Raw genomic sequence first — 18,880 nt, forward strand, 5'->3', positions numbered from 1 at the left:
TGAGAAAATAGCATTTTTAATAACCTTCTTGATTTCAGGTCTTTATAGTAATAAAGTGTTGAAATCAACTACCTGTGATAAAGATCATGGATTAACCAATCCTTAAAATGGGTTAGAACACACAGAAGGTACTGTACCTGTTGATACGATGTTGTATAAACCATAACATTTTGTTGTTGACCATCTGCAGTTATTAAGCCAGCTGGTAACTGGTTAGCTAAAAAGTACATACACAAAAAAAAGTTAAAGAGGGAAAAGAATTACATCTACTTACTTTCTTGACCTGAAATGGCTGCGCCATTACTCTGTCATTTCAATTCTGCCACTCCCTCATCAGTGTCATCATGGACAAAATCGTAAATCCCCTAATTTTCTATTTTAGAAAAAGCTCCCTAGGGTGGTGTGACAGTGGTGCAGTGGCGGAGTTCTCACCTGCCATGCCGGAGACCGGGGTCAATTCCCAGAGTCTGCCCGTGTTAAAAACAAAGGTCCCCCAAAGTACATTTTTTAATATTACATTTTTAGTTTTCTGAATCTTCCTATCTCTAAAGTTCTTTAGCTTGTCACCCATGTGCCCAAATCCCTGGAAGCACTGGCATGGCATTTCCGAGGTGTGGCCAGGGGCCTGGCTCGGGGCAGCAGCCCTTCCAGAAATCATGCAGCATATTCTTTATGCATGAAAAAAATATGTAAAATGTATACTTCATTTTAAAAGAGAAATGTAATCACCACAGACTTTTTCATTTAACCAATAAGACAACAAAACACTCAATTTTTTAAAAAAGAAGCCTCCAGTTAATTACAGTTCTCAAAATTCCTATTTCATGTGAATCCTCACCAAAAACTAGGGGCTTTGAAAATCAATCCAAACTATCAGTGAACAATTGAAAATGAAAATTTCTATACCAATTACTCACTGACTTCAAATATGACTTAAAATAAATTTAGTTGCATCAATGTATCATAATTCTCTTACTAAATGCCTCCTCCGTGAGCTCTTCACTCAGTCCATCTGTGGCTGTGACGGTCCCTCCGATTCCTTTCTCTCCTTTCATAGCCTGGGGGAAGGAGACCGTCAGTGGTAATCAGATGAAATGGTTTCCAACAGGAACGCCTGCCTACTGCCTAAACTAAGACCCATTATTACAGCTGTGAAACAGCATATTCAGTAACGTTTCTGGTTAATGACATGTGATGAAGCCTCCTTCAAAATTCTAACTTTACGTCACTAGCAATCTTTACAAAAGTATTAGCAATGACCTAGAAAACAAAATATTTATGAATAAAAATAAATTATTCTAATAATACATCAAGGGCATAAAAGGACTCTATTTACAGATGAAGAACTCTGCAAAATAACATATTGTTAGCTTGCTTATCAATCTTATGAAGACATTTACTATACAAAAAGGGATTTAGAAGTGCACAGGCTAAGAGTGAGACCCTGGCAGGCCCTGCAGCTGGAGGGAAGAGGAGGCATGTAGAGGTCAATTGAACTTTTTTCTTTTTTTCAAGGGCAGGCACTGGGAATCGAACCCAGGTCTCCAGCATGGCAGGGAAGAACTCTGCCTGCTGAGCCGTGGCCTGCCCTCAGCTGATTTTTGATAAGGCTCCCAAGCTGACTGAGTTGGGACAGAACAGTCTCTTCAATAAATGGTACTGGAAGAACTGGAGATCCATAACCAATAGAATGAAAGTGAACCCCTATCTCACATGTTATTAAAATACTAACTCAAAATGGATCAAAGACTTATATATGAGACCCGTATCATGAAATTCCTACAAGAAAATGTAGGGAAACATCTTCAAGATCTAGTGATAGGTGGTAGTTTCTTAGATTTTACAGCCAAAGCACAATCAATGAAAGAAAAAATAGATAAATGAGAATTCCTCAAAATCAAATACTTCAGCACTTCAGAGGACTGTCAAAAGGGTGAAAAGGCAGCTGACTCAATGGGAGGAAATATTTGGAAACTACATACCTAATAAGGGTTTGATATCCAATATATATATATATATATATATATATATATATATATAAAGAAATCCTATAACTCAACAATAAGAAGACAGCAACCCAAGTGAAAAATGGGTAAAGGATGTGAATAGACATTTCTCCAAAGAGGAAATACAGTTGGCTAAGAAGCACATGAAAAGATGCTCAACATCACAAGTTATTAGGGAAATGCAAATCAAAACCACAATGAGACACCATCTCACACCTACTAGAAAGGCCGCGATTAAGCACACAGGCACTGGAAGTGTTGCAGAAGATGTAGAGAAATTGGAACACTTATTCATTGCTGGTAGGAATGTAACATGGTGCAGCAGCTGTGGTTTGACAGTTTCTCAGGAAGCTAAGAATAGAGTTGCCTTACAACCCAGAACCAGTATCCCTGCTACGAGGGATATACCCAGAAGATCTGAAAGCAGGAACACAAACAGACATTTGTACACCAATTTTCATTGTACCTTTATTCACAATTGCCAAAAGATGGAAACCCAAGTGTCCATCATCAGATAAATTGATAAGCAAAATGAGGTCTACACATACGATGGAGCGAGAAGCACGGGGCGACATGGATGACCTTGAGGACACTATGTTACGTGAAATGAGTCAGACACAAAAGCACAAATATCGTATGATATGAACTAATTATAATATGCAAACTCATGGACATAAACTATGGAATATAGGTGACATGATACAGGACGAGGCTAAAGAATGGGAAACGCTTGCGTAACACTGCAGAATGTTTAACCAGGGTGGACTAAAACTTCTGGAAATGGACAGAGCACATTATCATGAGAATAGTGGTGTGTGAGTCGTGTGACGGGAAGGGGAAGTTTAGAGGCAGGTATGTCACCAGAAGGAAAGTGGAGGTTTAAACAAGGGAAAGTATAAAACAGTGAATCTTCTTGTGGATAATGTCCATGATTAACTGTACAAATATTTCTGAAACATTTTGAAAGCAATGTGAATCTGACACCCATATAGAATTATATGGTGACCTCAATTTATTTTCAGAAAATACAGACACAGACAAAAATAAGCCCAATAGGAAATGAGAAAATAAGGAATTCAATCACAAAAACAAAGGATGTAGCCATTATTTCCTCTTTTTATTATCTAAAAGGCCTCAAGCTTCAAGGTGCTACCTCTTTAGAATCAACAGCAGGACCTAACATTTATCAAGTGCTCACCAATGGCAAGTTAAGTGCTATTAATGGGTTATTTTACTTAGTCCTCTCAATAACTTTGTGCGGCAGGTACTCTTATTAGCCTCACTTTACAGAGGGGAAAAGGAGGCTTGAAATAGTTCATCTGGTCAAGGTCGCATAGTTCCCAGATGGCCGAGCTAAGGCTGAGACTGTGCTCTTAATCATCACATAACTATGTCACAGTAAGCAGGAAAGGAAAAAGGAAACTACTATTGAAGGTCAATAATCTAAATGATTACATACTGCTGACAAATGTTACAGACTGTCCTATAACATGATTTTTTAAAAATAATACATTTAAAAAGTTAAAGTGAATAGTGTATTTTATATTCTTAAAAGTATAATGGAAGACATTTTTACTCACCTCTCTGAATTTCTGAAGGTATAATTTCAGAGGTTCTACGTAGCTGTCAAAGCCTAAGGTGGACATGGCAAAGAGAATATCCTCTCCATTGATTGTCTTCCGTTTCTCTTGATGGCATCTTTCACTTGCTTCAGATGTTATAAAACTGATGAACTCACTCACACATTCCTGAACACATTCTTTGGCATCTTTTGCAATCTGAAGGAAAAAAACCCAAGATAAATCTGCAGAGAATATAACCATTGCCTTCCTAAAAACCTGGAAAAATCAAAGGCTATTCACAGAACAGTGCTGGGTTTATGACTGCTGACCTTCAATCTCTGAAATACATGCTAACAGCAGTGACACAATGTGTGCTATCAAAATTCCAACCTCTAGTGTCAGAATAAATCCACAAGTATTCACAGAAAACTGATATAAATGTATAGCAGCAGAGGTATAAAACAGCAGACACTGAATATCCCCGCTACACCCTTCAAGAGGAAAACTCTTAGGAATTAAGAGCCCAGGAAAGCCAACCCTGCATTGTGCATGCAGCACACCAGCAGGGACTGGCCACATTTCAAGTGTTCGACAGCCGCGTATGCCCAGTGGCTCTGGCAGCGGGCAGTGCGGCCTAGTTAAGCACTAATCAGCTGTCGCAGTCAAACTGGAACCTCCAGGCTTAGCAGTGTTTTTAATAATATACTTCTTTATAAGCTTTATTTCTTTCATGCTTTTGTAAGCTACAATAAAATGACAGAAAGGTTTTTATGCAATATGAAGAACATAAATTTTAATCCAGGTTAAGGTGATGAGCAGAGTGACAATATGAATTTTTAGAAGATGTTCTAAAAAGAAAAAACTTTAAAAAAAAAAAAGCATACAAGTTGAATTCAAACATATACTAATATCTATAAATATGCAACAACAGTTGTTTCTGAATACTCTTTTAATTCTTAATACACCTGCACCTGTCCAATATGGTCCAGCATTGCTGCAAACATTACAGAGGCTACAAATTCCTGTGTCCAAACCTGAGAGTTCTGACAATTCACCCATTTTTTAAGATTCTTAATTCTATGATTTTATGTGCTTCAAATAATTGAGGAGGTGAACATCTGACAAAACGTAAAACAAAGCAGTGTTCTAAGTATGCAGAATTGAGAGAAATAGTTGATTTGCTGAAAGCTGAGTTACTGAAATCAAATGCTCCCTGTACTTCATGACCCATACCCCCCACCTACAAGGCCTAGTTAACCCTCCTCCCCGTACCTTTCCTGTTTGAGGTATGGCATTTTTCATTATTCTCGCCACATTGGCAATAGGAAGGTATATATCTTGTTCTCGGAAACTTTCTTTTGAGCCATTTGTGTCCTCGTGGTCATTCATGCTGTCCTCAGTGTCTAAAGAAATTAAACAGAGAAACACTAGACGCAAAGCTTCTCATCATTTGATTTCAAGATATAGAAGACTAGCTGCAACCATCTAGAAGAAAATGACCTCATTTATTTTATTTCCTTATCCTTTTTAGGGGTTAGAATAATAGTCCTTTTCATGATTTTCTCACCACAGGCCTGGACCTACTGGCCCATTTCAAACTCACCGCCTAGAATACTTTTATCCTCAAAAAGCTCAAATACGTCTCCGCTGACACCTGGAGAAGCGGGCTCTTCTTTGACAAAATACCACCAGTGCTTATCTGTGTCTTTTCTCTGAAACATTTTATAATTCTTTCTATTTCTTATCTCCTCGATTAGATTTTTGTTCTTTGATGTCAGAGGTCAGCTTTGTGTCCTTCCTCAACTGGTCACAGCGCCTCCCGCAGAGGAGGTGCTCGTCAACATTCGCCGGGACGCAGCTGTGAAACCCAGACTCCGGCAGCTGAGAACTGCTCGAGTCTGCGCCATCCTGTGTAGACCAGGCTCACACAGGACGGAACCGCGCCCTCTGAACGCCACTGACACACGTGAGCAAAGCTCCAGCAGTGGTCCGACGGTGCTCACGGAAAGTGAATTCTCAAGTTATACAGATTTAGATGTAACTGAGGTTTCACAGTACCAATAAAATCCTTTTATGACCAAAAATGTCATGTAAGTAAACTTCCCATTCTTTATATGTATTAAAAAAGAAAGGCTCTTAAGCTGATGCAATTTAAATTTTATGGTTAAAATAATATCAAAATTAATCTGAGTATTTTAGGATGAAAAAATTCCCCCCCACCCCAAATTGCCTTGTACAAAAATATATCTCAATTTCTTAAATTCTACAACTTCAAATACCATAAAAATTATTCCTGATAGGCCAGCAAAACACTGCCATTGTAACATCTAATACTTTTATACTTTAATACCTCTAATATTTTATAGGAGAAGAATTCTCTTCTAGGACTCAATCTCTTGAAGACTAAGTCTAATAAAACAGCATGGTACATCTTCTTAGACTTTCACTGAACTGTGACACAGACTTCTAATTTTCCTGGGAAACAAAAGCAACCTGGGGCATTGTATTAATAAAATTTCAACTTTCTAATTTGTTACTACTTGTGAGTTTCTCACCGTCATGAGGCTGGATGACATAGTGGCTTCCTCCGATGTAGTCTGCAGGAATCCCTAGTTGAGAAGCATCTGTGGTAGAACTGTCACCATCCATCTGCAGAAAAAGTTTTTTCAATATTCTTAAACAAAAGTTATTAAAAAAAATAATCTGTCACAGAATGGGTCAATTACAGTTTTCATAGCCTTTAGCTTACTAAAAGAAAACATATTTCTCCATTTGGAAATTTTTGAATAATTTAGCCATTCTAGGTTCTTCTACCCACCCTCCAGAAATGATAAGCATAAGACTGAAAGGGAAACAAAACAAGAAAACGAATCTAAAGCACACACCTCTTTCTTTTCAACTGCATAACCCTTGAATACAGCACAGACTACCCTGATTTACAACCTGATCATCCCTGGAATGACCATCAAAGACAGAACCAGCTGTTAAGTCACATACCCATCACTTTCACTTCTCCTGCTAAAGGGTGATATTCTTATGCAAACTCTTTTGTCCTGCTGGAAACCCTCTTTGCTCTCTCAAAGAAGTTTCAAAACAGAATTTGTCTTAGTTCACACTGTTGCTTGGTACAGAAGCACATGCATTCCCTGAACAATTCTGTCCCGTGTCACCCAAAAGCACACCCATATTTTGGACCAGCCCATCGTCTCTGATTCGAAAGGTCGGTTTTCTCTTGCCCCACCCCTTATACCTTTTCGATTCTTTTAAATAAAAAAGGGTTAAGAAGATTAGAGATCTACATATTTAAATAGGAAACTCATACCCATACGCAAGAATGAGAGATTAAAATGATTTTTAAAGAAGGCTGCTTAATTAATTTTGCTCAGACCTAAAAGAATTTCAAGAGGGGAAAACTATGGAAAAAACCGAGCCTTCGGGTAACACAATAAGCCCTGAGCTGGCTCCATCCATCTCACAAACATGACAAACCCTGGAAGTTATCAGGCACTTTTGTCAATTTTCTCTTTTGCAAATAATGCTATACAGGACAATGAGAGGGGTATATTGTGAGTGGAAAATTTAAAAATGTATTATCTGAATAAAAAGTATAGCAAAATAGTTACACATTATTTTTCTAAAAAGGTGGAATTAAGTGTAATTTATATATGTTTTCAGGTCAAACAAGGAAGAGACATTTGATCCTAAATGTTAATCAGGGCCCAGAACCTAGCTCAAACAGTGTTCTAACCTGAGATAGTTTAGTCCCTGCATACACAGGGATGGCTTCGTCTCCATCTCTGTTGGATTTTTATCTAACATTAAACTACAGGGCACGTTTCCTTTAATAACAAAACCTTCAATATCATAGCATTTCTTTCAGGCATCTGTTGACTTATGTCTAAATTCATGTCAATATCGATACATCTCCATGATGTGCATATATAACTGTTTCAGGGGGTCAAGAACAGGATTCTTTAACAATCTGTGAAAGCACCGGGCGCCCCAAGGCATTGACACATCTTAGTGGCCTCCAAGAAATGAGCTCTAGCGGGCGCCGGCTGGGACGCCTCTAGAGGGCTGCAAACAAGCGTCCCCACTAACCGAATGTACTTCTACAGAAGATGGAAATGACAGCACCACCTTCCCTCTTAAACAACAAATGTAATAGGTACTGCAAGTCTTTTAAAATTTGCCGCCAAGCAGATCAAATAATCAGGCTGTTCTGGGAGACTGTTTTATAAATGCGGTATGATCCAAGGCAAAAGACAAAAAGCGTAAATCACATCATCTTGTCATGTGCTGGAACTGCAGCAAGATTACCACTCGGATTACTATGATGGCATTAGCCCTGCAAAGCTGTCTTCTAAAAATGAGGATCAAAGGATTTCAAAGAGCTGTCAGAATTAAAGAATAAAAAACTGCTAAGGGCATGGATTGTACTGAGCAGACAGACTAGCTCTCACCTCTTTCCCCTGCTTACCGCTTGTCTCTCTGGTTCCACCAGCCCTAGCGTCTCTGCTATTTTACCATCCGCCTGGGTTCCCTCCTCTCTTCTCTCTTGCTTCCATTAAAATCCTGTCCCCTTATTTAATCGCAGCGCTCACGCTGTCCTCCTGCAGATTCACCCCAATCTGCAGTCCAAAAAGCAGTGCCTTCTCCTCTGAAGCCCAAGGTACCTGGTACCTTTCCTGTGCCACATTAGCCTCATCTCTGATCTTACGATGAGCCAGCCACTCTCGTCTAGGTAAGGAATGAGGGGAAAACTGGCTAGTAACAGGAAGATCTCAAAGGTTTTTTCCTAGGTCTAAACTTCTTATAAAAATTTACAAAACATATTGTACATGGTAAGCAAGCCAATCAGCAAATATTTACTGAAGGAGCACTTAGTATTTACCACCTTGCGTGCTGGTGACGTAGCAGTCAAGAACACAGACAAGGTCTCCAGAGAAGAAAAATGTTACGCTAACGGGGTGGGGGAGAGAGAGAGGTGGCACAGCGTGGCCTATTAGTACTTCCAGGGCACAGACCCTAGAGTGGGACCCCCCCCCCCGAATGAATTCCCTGCTACTTGCTAACCTGGTGACCTTGAGCAAGTTAACTCCTGCTTTTTTATATCTATAACATAAGATGAGAAATAGGACATACCTCACAGGGCTCCTGTACAGATGAGGAGATGGTCCATGTAAGGATTTAGGATAGTACAATGGGAGTACTCAATAAATGTCATATCACTATGAAATAAAAACTAATTGCTAGTGCCAAGTGCAAAGAAAAACAAAGATGTACTATATGAGCTTATTCCAAAAAAGGACCTCACTTGTCTAAGGGGTTAAAGAAGGCTATCTTAGGAAATGACATTTCAGCTGAGACTGAAAGATGAGTAGAAGCCATTATGCAAAGAAAGGTGGGAAAAAATGCTCCAGGCAGAGGAAAGAGAGAACTATATCTATAGAAGTGGTGGGTCCGAACAAACCATGTAGTCCTTGTGGACAAAGGCAAATCAGAGAAGGGTTATAAGCAGAAGAGTACAAATCGGCTTTCTTTTTTAAACGTTTACTCTGGCTACAGTCCAGCACAGAAACGAACCAGAAAGGGGTGAGAGCGGGAAGCTGCAATCAGGGCACAAATTCAGGCCAGAGGGTGACTGTTCGCCTATCAATCCAGGGCAACAGGCCTGAGACGGGCAGAAAGGCTAAAGAGCTTTTTCACAGGCACAGTCAACAGGCTGAGTGACTGCTAATGAGCTAGAGAAGGGCCAAGAAAGAACACGGGGGCGCCGGCAACTGGGCATCAAGCTGCCTGTCACCGCAGGGCCTGGGAGAGCAAAGAATGGGGTGGCGGACAGGCAGAGTCTCGCTGCCGCTGTGACCGGAGTTTACAGCACTCCTCACCCCTGAGGGCGTCTCCACTTCTCCCGCCACGCGCAGTGCTCAGACCAGGTACACCCTTCATTCCCCCACCCACCTTCTCGGTGCCATTCTCACCTTGGCCAACGGTCCTCACACCTCCTCGTCCCGATTTAAACCCCCCACCTGTGCTTTTCCACCCCTACACTATCCTGAAACTGCTCTTAAGAGCTGCCCATGACCCTGCCCTCTACCTGACTGCTCCTCTGTGGTGATGCTTCAAGCTCTGTTCTCCCTGATTTCCAAAGCAGACTCCTTCCTGATTTATCCTTTCCTCTCGTCCTGTTGGTTTCATCCAAGGTTATCGTTTTCTCTTTCTGTTCTTACTCTCTTAATAAACAAATACCAACTCTCTGTCACAATTCTATGACAATCTACAATCAATATCCTGCCTGTCTCTCAAGCAGGCCATGCCTGTGGAATATGTCTGATAACCCATCGCTGCAAACTCAAGATACTGGGAAATGAAACTTACCCCCCCCATCCCAAGCAGGTGGTTGGTGGGGGGGGGGGGCACCTTCCCAACACCATCCCCCCCCCTTCCAGTCTAAAAATATCAGCCTTAGCCTCTCCCAGCATCTTCACACTCCACCGAGTGATTACCTCCTTTAAAACGTCTCCTGGATATGCCCATCCTTTTCGGTATCCACTGGATCACAATACACCTTATGTACAGTTTTAAGGCTAATCTCACGACACCTCTTCTACAGCTCCAGAACCTGTCTGGTTTTCACAGGTCTTCTGCATCAAACCCAAACCGAGTTTTCAAGGCTTTAATATGACCAGATCACCACTTTCCCAAACTAAACTAACTCCCTAGTCATCTTTATCGTCAGGGCTGGTAAAATCTTAGTGCTGGAATGTGTCTTACCTGGAGGTCACTGATGACGCAACCATGGCCCAAGAAGCTGCAGCACGCCTGAGGTCCCAGGGAGAGCAGCAGATCCAGAACTCAGTGTCCAGACAGGTCAGCTTGCTATCTCTTCACTACTTTCTCCCAAAAACCCCCCTCAGATCAAGCAGCTCTACTCCTCAGACCCTGAATAGAACTTACACATCTCTGCCTTTGCTTTTGGCGGCATCCTCTTTCACCTCCCTACCAGCACAGCATGCTTTCCTCCTGCCCAAATACCACCCGTGCTTCGAGGCTCAGCTCAATGCCTCACAGGCTGCCCCCAGGACAGTTCACACCCAGCCACGCAGGCCGACCACCTCTCTTCTCACTTACACTGTGCTCAGAGCAGCACTTCAGCTCAGCGCGCAACTGTCCTCTAAGGTTCCAGGCAACTGAAGCTAAATAGTTCCTTTAGAGTGGAACAGGCTTTCTATCCTGCAGCTTCAGCACTTAGAGACCCACAAGAAACACTTCAGTGACTGAAAATAAGGAAGAGGAAGGAGCCAAGACTTAAAAGGCATTCATCCTATCAGGAATAGTTGGTTTGTAATACAATTATAATTATTTGCAGTCAATCACTGTGCAAGTCTTATTGACAACGGAGATGGTAACACAAACTTACTGTCATGAATCACAGGCCGGGCTCAGGCGACCTCTCTTAGAAGATGTCTGGCCTCTGCTCAACTGCAACCTACAAGATAACCATCTGTATGTAGTAAAAAAAGTCTGTAAGCAACTTGAAGAGGACACCTAAAATTCTGCCTACTACTCTCATTCAGTGGAATGCATGATGTAAAATGGTTCCAATAAATGTTAAATTGGAAAAATGTGTTTTGGAGAATTTCTAATAGGTTAGTTTCATGGGGGGGGCGGATAAGGAAGTTAGCTACAGCTTTTCCAACATAACCCTGAATGTACTCATGCTCTTCATAAATATTCATCACAATACATCAAATGGGGGCCATATTACATAGGATGCAAAACATCAAAAATTACACATCTTGGGTGGGCCACGGTGGCTCAGTGGCAGAATTGTCGTCTGCCATGCCAGAGACCCGGGTTCAATTCCCGGTGCCTGCCCATGTCAAAAAAATTACACATCCTCAACTACTTAAAATATTAACACCCAAATACAAACACCCACTTATCAATTTTAAGGAGGGTTTCCTTAACGTCTCAGAGGCAGATTTAGGGGACAAAAAGCTCAAAAAGGGGAAAACTTGACCTCAGAAGACAATTATTTTAAATTAAATTAAATCCTTTCTCAGACTATATTGCAAAGAAGATACACGCTGCCGAGAGAACACCCCAAGAACAACACAATCAATTGAGAACCTCACTTGTAATTGTGAAGTGTCACCACTTGGGGCTAACCTGCATGTAACGAGCACATCACTTACTGGAAGGCAGGAACAGCAGAATAAACTAGTGCCGTTTACAATGTTACAATCTCTCCCTTTCTCAAGTGAAACGATTAAAAATGGCCCGATTAATCTTAAAGATGTTAAAGGGAGAAGAAATGTACTATGTATTAAAGCTTGAAACCTAGTAAATAGTAAAAAACTTGTAGCCACTAAATTGCATTTTTAAAATGCCATTGCAAGAGTCCAGGCTGCAAAGACTGCCTGATTCTACTATAATAAAGCAATCTCTAATCTCTTTTCAACTATCCTCTTTCTAACCCCAAAGCTGCCTAGAAAATTCCTTGCAGCTGGAAGTGTTATTTTCCTTGCCAGCCAACAATATCCTCAGAGCACTCAGCCTAAAATATAGATATGTGCTGCGCTTGGAGGGGGCGGGCGGTCTGGGGGGCCACACCTCGGCAACTGCTCCCTGTCTTTAGACGCAGGATGTTAAAAAAAACAACAGTACCAAGTCATGTTAGATATTTTTTAAAGGCAGGTCATGATATATGTAAAAGCTCAAGGGAATGCAGACATCTGTTTAACGTTTGAAGAAATGCAAATCTGTATCCAAGAAAATCAGGAGCCCTCCTCTCCACCCTCAGTTCTCGGCATCAGCATCCAGAGTTTTGCACCAATCTAATCCTTAAATTAAGCGGCAAGGGGAACGTGTGAATGGATTTACTGACTGCCTTTTAAGGAATTCTGCTTAAACTTGTAATACTTTATAAATAAAATCTCTATTTACTGATGCAATTTATATTCGTCGCGTTACCTCGGCGCGAAGCATCCCCGACCATCCGCACACTCAGGGCCGACCCGCCGGCCTCTGGGCCGCCCCGGAACTCCAGCCGGGCGCCGGCTCCCCAGCCTCGCTCAGGGCGGCGCGCTCCGGTGCTCGGGCAAGGCTGCCGCTGGGGTGCCCCGAAATTCTTTGTTCTCGTGCCGCTCCCCGCCTCCCGGCACCCAGCGCTGGGCGCAACTGCGGGGCCAGTCCCGGGCCGCGAGCCCCCGGGGTGACCGTCCGCTCCCCTTCCCCCCCGGGGTGACCGTCCGCTCCCCCACTCCCCCGGGGTAACCGTCAGGCCCCCCCTCTCCCCCGGGGTGACCGTCCACCCCACTCCCCCGCCCCGGGGTGACCGTCAGGCCCCCCTCCCCCCCGGGGTGACAGGCCCCCCCTTTCCCTCCGGGGTGACCGTCCGCCCCCCCATTCCCCCGGGGTGACCGTCCGCCCCCCCATTCCCCCGGGGTGACCGTCAGGCCCCCCTCCCCCCCGGGGTGACAGGCCCCCCCTTCCCCTCCGGGGTGACCGCCCCCCCCCCATTCCCCCGGGGTGACCGTCAGCCCCCCCTCTCCCCCGGGGTGACAGGCCCCCCCTTCCCCTCCAGGGTGACCGTCAGGCCCCCGTTCCCCTCCAGGGTGACCGTCAGGCCCCCCTTCCCCTCCAGGGTGACCGTCAGGCCCGCCTCTCCCCCCGGGGTGACCGCCCGCCCCCCTGCCCCCGGGCGCTCAGCCTCGCGCGCCGCATCCCCGGCCCAACGCCCCGGCCCGGCCGCGGCTGACAAAGGCGGGGCTCCCCCGGGACCCGCCGGCCGCCCGGCCGCGACCCCCGCCCCTAGGCCGGCCCGACGAGACCGAGCGGCGCGGGCCCCAGCGGCCCCACAGCACCCGGCGCCCCGCGCCTCCGCCGCGGCCTGGAGCGGCCTGGCCCGCCGCCCGCGCACAAAGAGCCGCTCCCGGCCGGCCGCAGCGAGCGCACGCAGGCCCGGCGCCGAGGGCCGCGGGAGGAGCGGGAGGAGGCCCCGGCGCAGCCCGGCGCGGCGCGGGAGGAGCGGGAGGAGCGCGGGAGAGGCCCCGGCGCCGGGAGGAGAGGAGCGGCCCGCAGGCCCCGGCTGAGCCCCGGCGCGGAGAGGAGGCCCCGGGCCCGCGGCGGCGGCGTTGGCGGCGGGGACGGCGCCGGGAGGAGACGGACATTTCATTCGAGCTAAAGTGGAGTCGCTGTAGGAGCGATCATTGGCCGAAGCGAGACACAAACCTCCAATGCAGCCCTGGTTGGCTCCCGTCTCCAATCGGCTGTTTGGTTGGACAGAAAATGGCTGCGAGGGAGCCAGTCCCAGCGCGGAGCTCCGCTTCCCGGACTCGGCCTCCCCTCCCTCCGCCGCGCGCCCTTCCCGCGGCGCGACGCCCGCCCCCGCCCCCGCCCCCCGCGCCCGCCCCGCCCCGCCCCGCCCCTCGCGCCCAGCCGCAGGCCTCGCTGCTCCGCCGGGCTTCCAGCGACCCGGGCCGGGTGCTCTCCGGATCCACACCCGCCTGCTCGGGGTCTACACCGGGCGTGCTCTCGGGCTCTACACCAGAGCTGCGCTCAGAAACTACACCCGCGTGCTCTCGGGCTCTACACCAGAGCTGCTCTCAGAAACTACACCCGCGTGCTCTCGGGGTCCACACCCGCGTGCTCTCGGGGTCCACACCGTGTGCTCTCGGGGTCCACACCCGCTTGCTCCCGGGGTCTACACCCGCGTGCTCTCGGGGTCCACACCGGGCGTGCTCTCGGGGTCTACACCAGTGGTACTCTCAGGGACTACACCCTTGTGCTCTCGCGGTCTACACCGCGTGTTCTCGGGGTCTACACCAGTGGTGCTCTCAGGGGCTGCACCCTTGTGTCTTGAGGTCTACACCGCGTGCTCTCGGCGTCTACACCCGCGTGCTCTTGGACTCTACACCTGGCGTACTCTCGGGGTCTTTATCGGAGGTCTTCTCGGGGTCTACACCGGGGGTGCTCGAGGAGTCTACACCCGCGTGCTCTCGGGCTCTACCCGCCGTGTCTCTCTTCCCGCAGGGCCTGTGCGAAACAGGATTTCTCGGGCCTCCCCCTTTCCGTCGCGTCCCCTCCTCCTCGTCGCCCGCCGGAGCTGAGCCGCGGGGTGGGTGCGGGGCCGCGAGGTCGCCGGGCGTGGCTGAGCCGCGTGCGCCCCGCCCCCCTTGGCGCGGAGCTGGGCGCGGTTCCAGCCCCTCGTGGCAGGCTCAGCTCCGCCTGCGTCGGGCTCCCCGGGGTGTCAGTCTAGCAGCCCCCGGCCCGGGCGTGGCGACCCGACCTGTGACACTCGCGGCAGCGTGCAGGGCGGAGCGGACCCTCCTTGGCCTCGCGCCCCGTTCAGCTCTCCAGCTTCAGCCCCTTAAAAGTGTGCAGACGCGCGTATTTATGGACTTGACAGTTTTTCGGGGCAAACAAGGAAGCGAAGTCAAGTGAAATCCCCCGAATTACTCCAAGACGAGTGAGTGGTAGCGCCACCGTCCTGGCTGGGGACCTTGGGCACGTTTCTTTGCGTCCCCGGGATTGCTCCCGCCCCGCTAGGATGACGTCATACTAGCTGCTTTTCAGGGTTGTTTGCAATTAAGGTAAACCCCCTAGAAAGCCTCCACCCGCCAAAAAGGAAAACGTTGACTCACCATTATCCAGATCTCTGTGTGAATTTCAATCACCATCAAATTTTGAGTCCTTCCTATCTCCCTGTTTACCCATAAATTGGAGTTTTAGGAGTGAAATGATGTGCTCAAAGGCAGAAAATGTGAAAAAGTAATGAAATTCTAAGTATGAAGACCCCACACCTGGGCGGCGGACCAGAAGATTCGACGACGACGGCTCTCGGGTCGGCGCGTCCTTCAGCCCGGTGCGCGCGGCGCCCAGGCCCGATCCCGGGGGCCGTCCACGCTCCGCCGCTGGCCCCCAGGGCTCGGCCGCCCGGCGCCCTTTACGCGGGGTGTAAAGGCCCTGCTGCTGCAGCCGTGGCCCGAGCAGCCCCTGGAGCGCACGTGGCCGGCGGGTAAAGGCCGAGGCTGCCCCGCAGGGCCGGGCAGCAGCAGCGGGCGCCTGGGCCCCACGTCGGTGCTGCGCCGAGGCCTCGTGGGTCCGTTTCCCACCCCCTCATTCCACGCTGGCCGTCCCCCCCACCCCCGGCTGGTTTCCGCATGGCGGTCAGCATCTAAAGGACGCACCCAAAGGTCAGCCTCGTCACCGGTGTCCTCGCGCCCCCGCCTCCCTCGTGGGAGGCTCTGCCTGAACACCTGCGTGGCACCTTTTCATCTTCCAGGTCCTGCCTCCCCTGTCCCCTGCTAAAGCGGTCCTGCCCGCTTGCCCTCCGCCGGGCACCAGGTAAATCCGGTTCTGTCCGCTGCAGCCGGGTCTAAACACGGCCCACCGCCGAGACCCCCTCTCTGCGCTGCTCGCAGGGCCGACCGCTGGGGCCTCCCGAGCTGCCCCCCCCGCCTCTGCGCTGCCCCATCGCGGCCAGGGCGACTCCCCGAAACCATGTCAAACCCCGTCACTCCTGCTAGAAAGCTCTCTGTTAACTCCCCATTCCCCTCCGAGTGAAACCCACGGACTTCACCGTGGCCTTGCAGGGTGGGGAGGGACGGGCTCCGCCTTTCCAGAGGAAGGCCTGATGGTTCTTGGCTGCGGTAACAAGTAGCGGCCCGAACCTGGTTTAACCCTGGCGACCTTGGCGCCGGCTTCAGAAAGTCAATCCATCGGCCACCGCCACCCTCCAGCAACCTGCGTCCACAGCTAACGGCCAGCTAAGCTCTCAACAGTCCGGCTTCTAAGTCTGAACTCCACACGTCCTAAAAAGACCCCCCGTTTCCTTTGTTCAGAGATGCCTGCCTTACAAGGTCAGCTGCCCTTTACTTAGCAAGCAGATACATTCAGCACGTGTGCTTTGTTTCAGATGTGGGTGGCGACCTCTTCACTGGACCAGGTCCCCTGGGATGTGTGCCTCTACTTCCTCAGGCCCCTGACCTCCCCTCGCCTGGCTCCCCCTCCACGGCCCCGCTCTAGCCAAACCGGCTTTTCATTTCTGGGGGATGCTCCTGTCTCAGGGCCACCCCTCTGTGCGGCTCGTTCCTTCCGTTCCCCAGTGACGCCCACCTGTCCAAACAGCACAGTTCCCGCTTCCCATGCTCCATTAGCTACTCTGATTCGTCCAGTGGCACTCATCACCTTTTAAATACTGTTGTTTCCTTATGTATCATATTTACGGTTTATTGTCTGCCTCTCCCGGTGGAGAGCTCCAAGAGGGAAAGGACCTCTGTTTGCTACACCAGTGTGTTCCAAGCACCTAAAATAGTGCCTGCTACACAGTAGGTACTCAATATTGGCTGAATGAACCCTTTGTGTGCAAAAACCTTGCGTACACCCCCGCCTTCTCAGCGCCGGGAACAGTGCCTGGCACAGAGTGGGCGCTCTGTACACATATGCTGAATGAACCATGAGCAAGCATTGGGTCAACTGCCTCTCTAAAACTTTCTACTTTGAAATTCCCTCAAAAGTACAGGACAGGTACAAAACTCTTATAACCCCCATAAAGAGAACGCTAGCCTCCCACCTACCCCCGTCAGATACCTAGAGCCACCAATTTTAATACTCTGCCACATTAGTTGAATTGTTCTCTCCATCTGCCCATTTTCTGCACTCTTGAGTGTCTGTTGTATACACATGCGTCCTGCACACGTAATACTCCCCACATGTGCCCCAAGAACAGGGATGGTCACTTATGTGACCATGTTAAGTGCAGTTGTCCAGTTCAAGAAATTTAGCATTAGGTATTTAACATAAAACTTGTAGTCTACACCCCAGTAATATCCTTTTGAGCCCGTTCTCCTCCCTGGTTACATCCCTTCCAGGATCCTGCATTGCATTCAATTGTCATTGTCTCTTTAGTCCCTTCTTTCCTTTTTTTTGTGGGAACATTGATACAATGAAAACCTTCCCATTTCAGCAGCTCCCAAGCGTGCCATCGGTGGGATTACACATCCACACCTTCACACCCACTCACCACCCTCCAGTAGGAAAACCCAACAAAAATCCTGTCTAGGAATTCCCCATCCCCTCTGCACCCCACCTCCTGGCCTCCTGTATTCCGATTTCTCTTTGTGAGCTTGCAGATTTCTCCGAAACTTTCTTTGTAGTTACCCTGGGGCTTCAATCTAACATCCTGACTCTATAGCAATCTCGTTTACTTTAATACCAATGTAGCTTCATCCTCTCTACACAAATGGGGTTCCTCCACCCTCCGCCTGTAAGTGGTTCTTGTCTTAAGTCACGTTTAGAACGCATGAGCCGCAAACCACTGATTCCTTATTAGTTTTTTTTTTGGAATCACCCTGTTTTATTACAATGCAGTACATATTGGGACACTTGGATGTTTAAAAACAATTCTCAGCTACTGAATACTGCAAGCCAAAAGTTAGAAGTTAAAAATGCAATCCTATATCTTGTCATGTGATCATTCTGGTCTACAAACAAATGGATAAGAAACAAACTGAATATTTCCAATCCTTACTCATGTCCAAATTTTCTATTTCTTATTAGAAGTTTCTCTCTGCCTTGTATCCTTATTGACTGATCCCTCAGCTCGGCCTGACTCCTGACTCTGCTGTGGCAGGCAGGCAGGGGATGACGCCGTGAACAGGAAGCCTTTGCTTCCAGCGAGGTGAGGGGCCGGAGCGTCTCTGCCCAGGAAAGGCTGCAGCCTCTCACGCCACCCCTGGAAAGCGGACCTCCTGGGGGTGCTTCTGATCAGGTGAGACCGGCACCCCTGGGGTGGGCTGGCCCCTCCCGCTGGCGGCCTGTCTTCAGGTCAGGGCCCAGCCTGTCCAGCGGACACCTGGAGCTGGACGTGGTCAGGGCGAGGGGCTCCCCGGGCCCCGTCCCCCGTCCACCCTCCCCGGCAGGCTGGCCCCGTCCCCCACCTCGGTTCCTCAGCTCCGCCACCCAGGACGCCGGGGGCCCAGCCCCGTCCAGGCAACCCTGCCCGGCCCTCCCCAGCCGCGCCTTGCAGCAGGGCCAGCCCGGCCTGTTCTGACCCCGGCTCCCGGGCACTGCCTGCTGACCTTTTGTGCGTTTGCCTCTCAGAGCCCATGGGAAGTAAGACGTGGAGTTACAAACGCGAAATAGGATAGCACCGGCATCTATGTTTCCCACGTCGTTCCCCTCACCGGAAACTTTATTTTGTCCTGGGAATTCACCTGTGGCCTCCTGTCCTTTCCTTTCCCCTGCAGACCTCTCCTCCGCTGGCTTGTGCCGTGGGCTAGTGGCTGCGGAGTCCTTGGCTTT

The 18,880-nt window shown here is 48.4% G+C and overlaps 1 protein-coding gene across 6 annotated transcripts; it reads right to left on the bottom strand.

Moving 5' to 3' along the window:
- Positions 1-33: 33 nt before the first annotated feature.
- Positions 34-13,938, bottom strand: LOC143642890 (nuclear transcription factor Y subunit beta-like). 6 transcript variants are annotated; one of them, XM_077111865.1, is made up of 7 exons: positions 13,808-13,921; positions 10,992-11,075; positions 6,124-6,217; positions 4,841-4,971; positions 3,587-3,784; positions 977-1,058; positions 34-217 (listed from the first exon to the last, which is right to left on the bottom strand). In XM_077111865.1, exons 2-7 carry the CDS (start codon positions 10,995-10,997, stop codon positions 69-71), a joined length of 660 nt encoding a protein of 219 aa, XP_076967980.1. In that variant the 5' UTR covers positions 10,998-11,075; positions 13,808-13,921; the 3' UTR covers positions 34-68. The 6 variants fall into 6 exon arrangements, with proteins under 6 accessions (XP_076967980.1, XP_076967981.1, XP_076967984.1 ...); XM_077111866.1 differs by having other exon boundaries at positions 10,992-11,060; positions 13,808-13,919; XM_077111869.1 differs by lacking the exon at positions 13,808-13,921 and adding an exon at positions 12,548-12,833 and having other exon boundaries at positions 10,992-11,060.
- Between the last annotated feature and the right edge of the window lie 4,942 nt (positions 13,939-18,880).

The sequence above is a fragment of the Tamandua tetradactyla genome, chromosome 7 (genome assembly GCF_023851605.1).
Source record: "Tamandua tetradactyla isolate mTamTet1 chromosome 7, mTamTet1.pri, whole genome shotgun sequence".
Classification (NCBI taxonomy): Eukaryota; Metazoa; Chordata; class Mammalia; order Pilosa; family Myrmecophagidae; genus Tamandua; species Tamandua tetradactyla.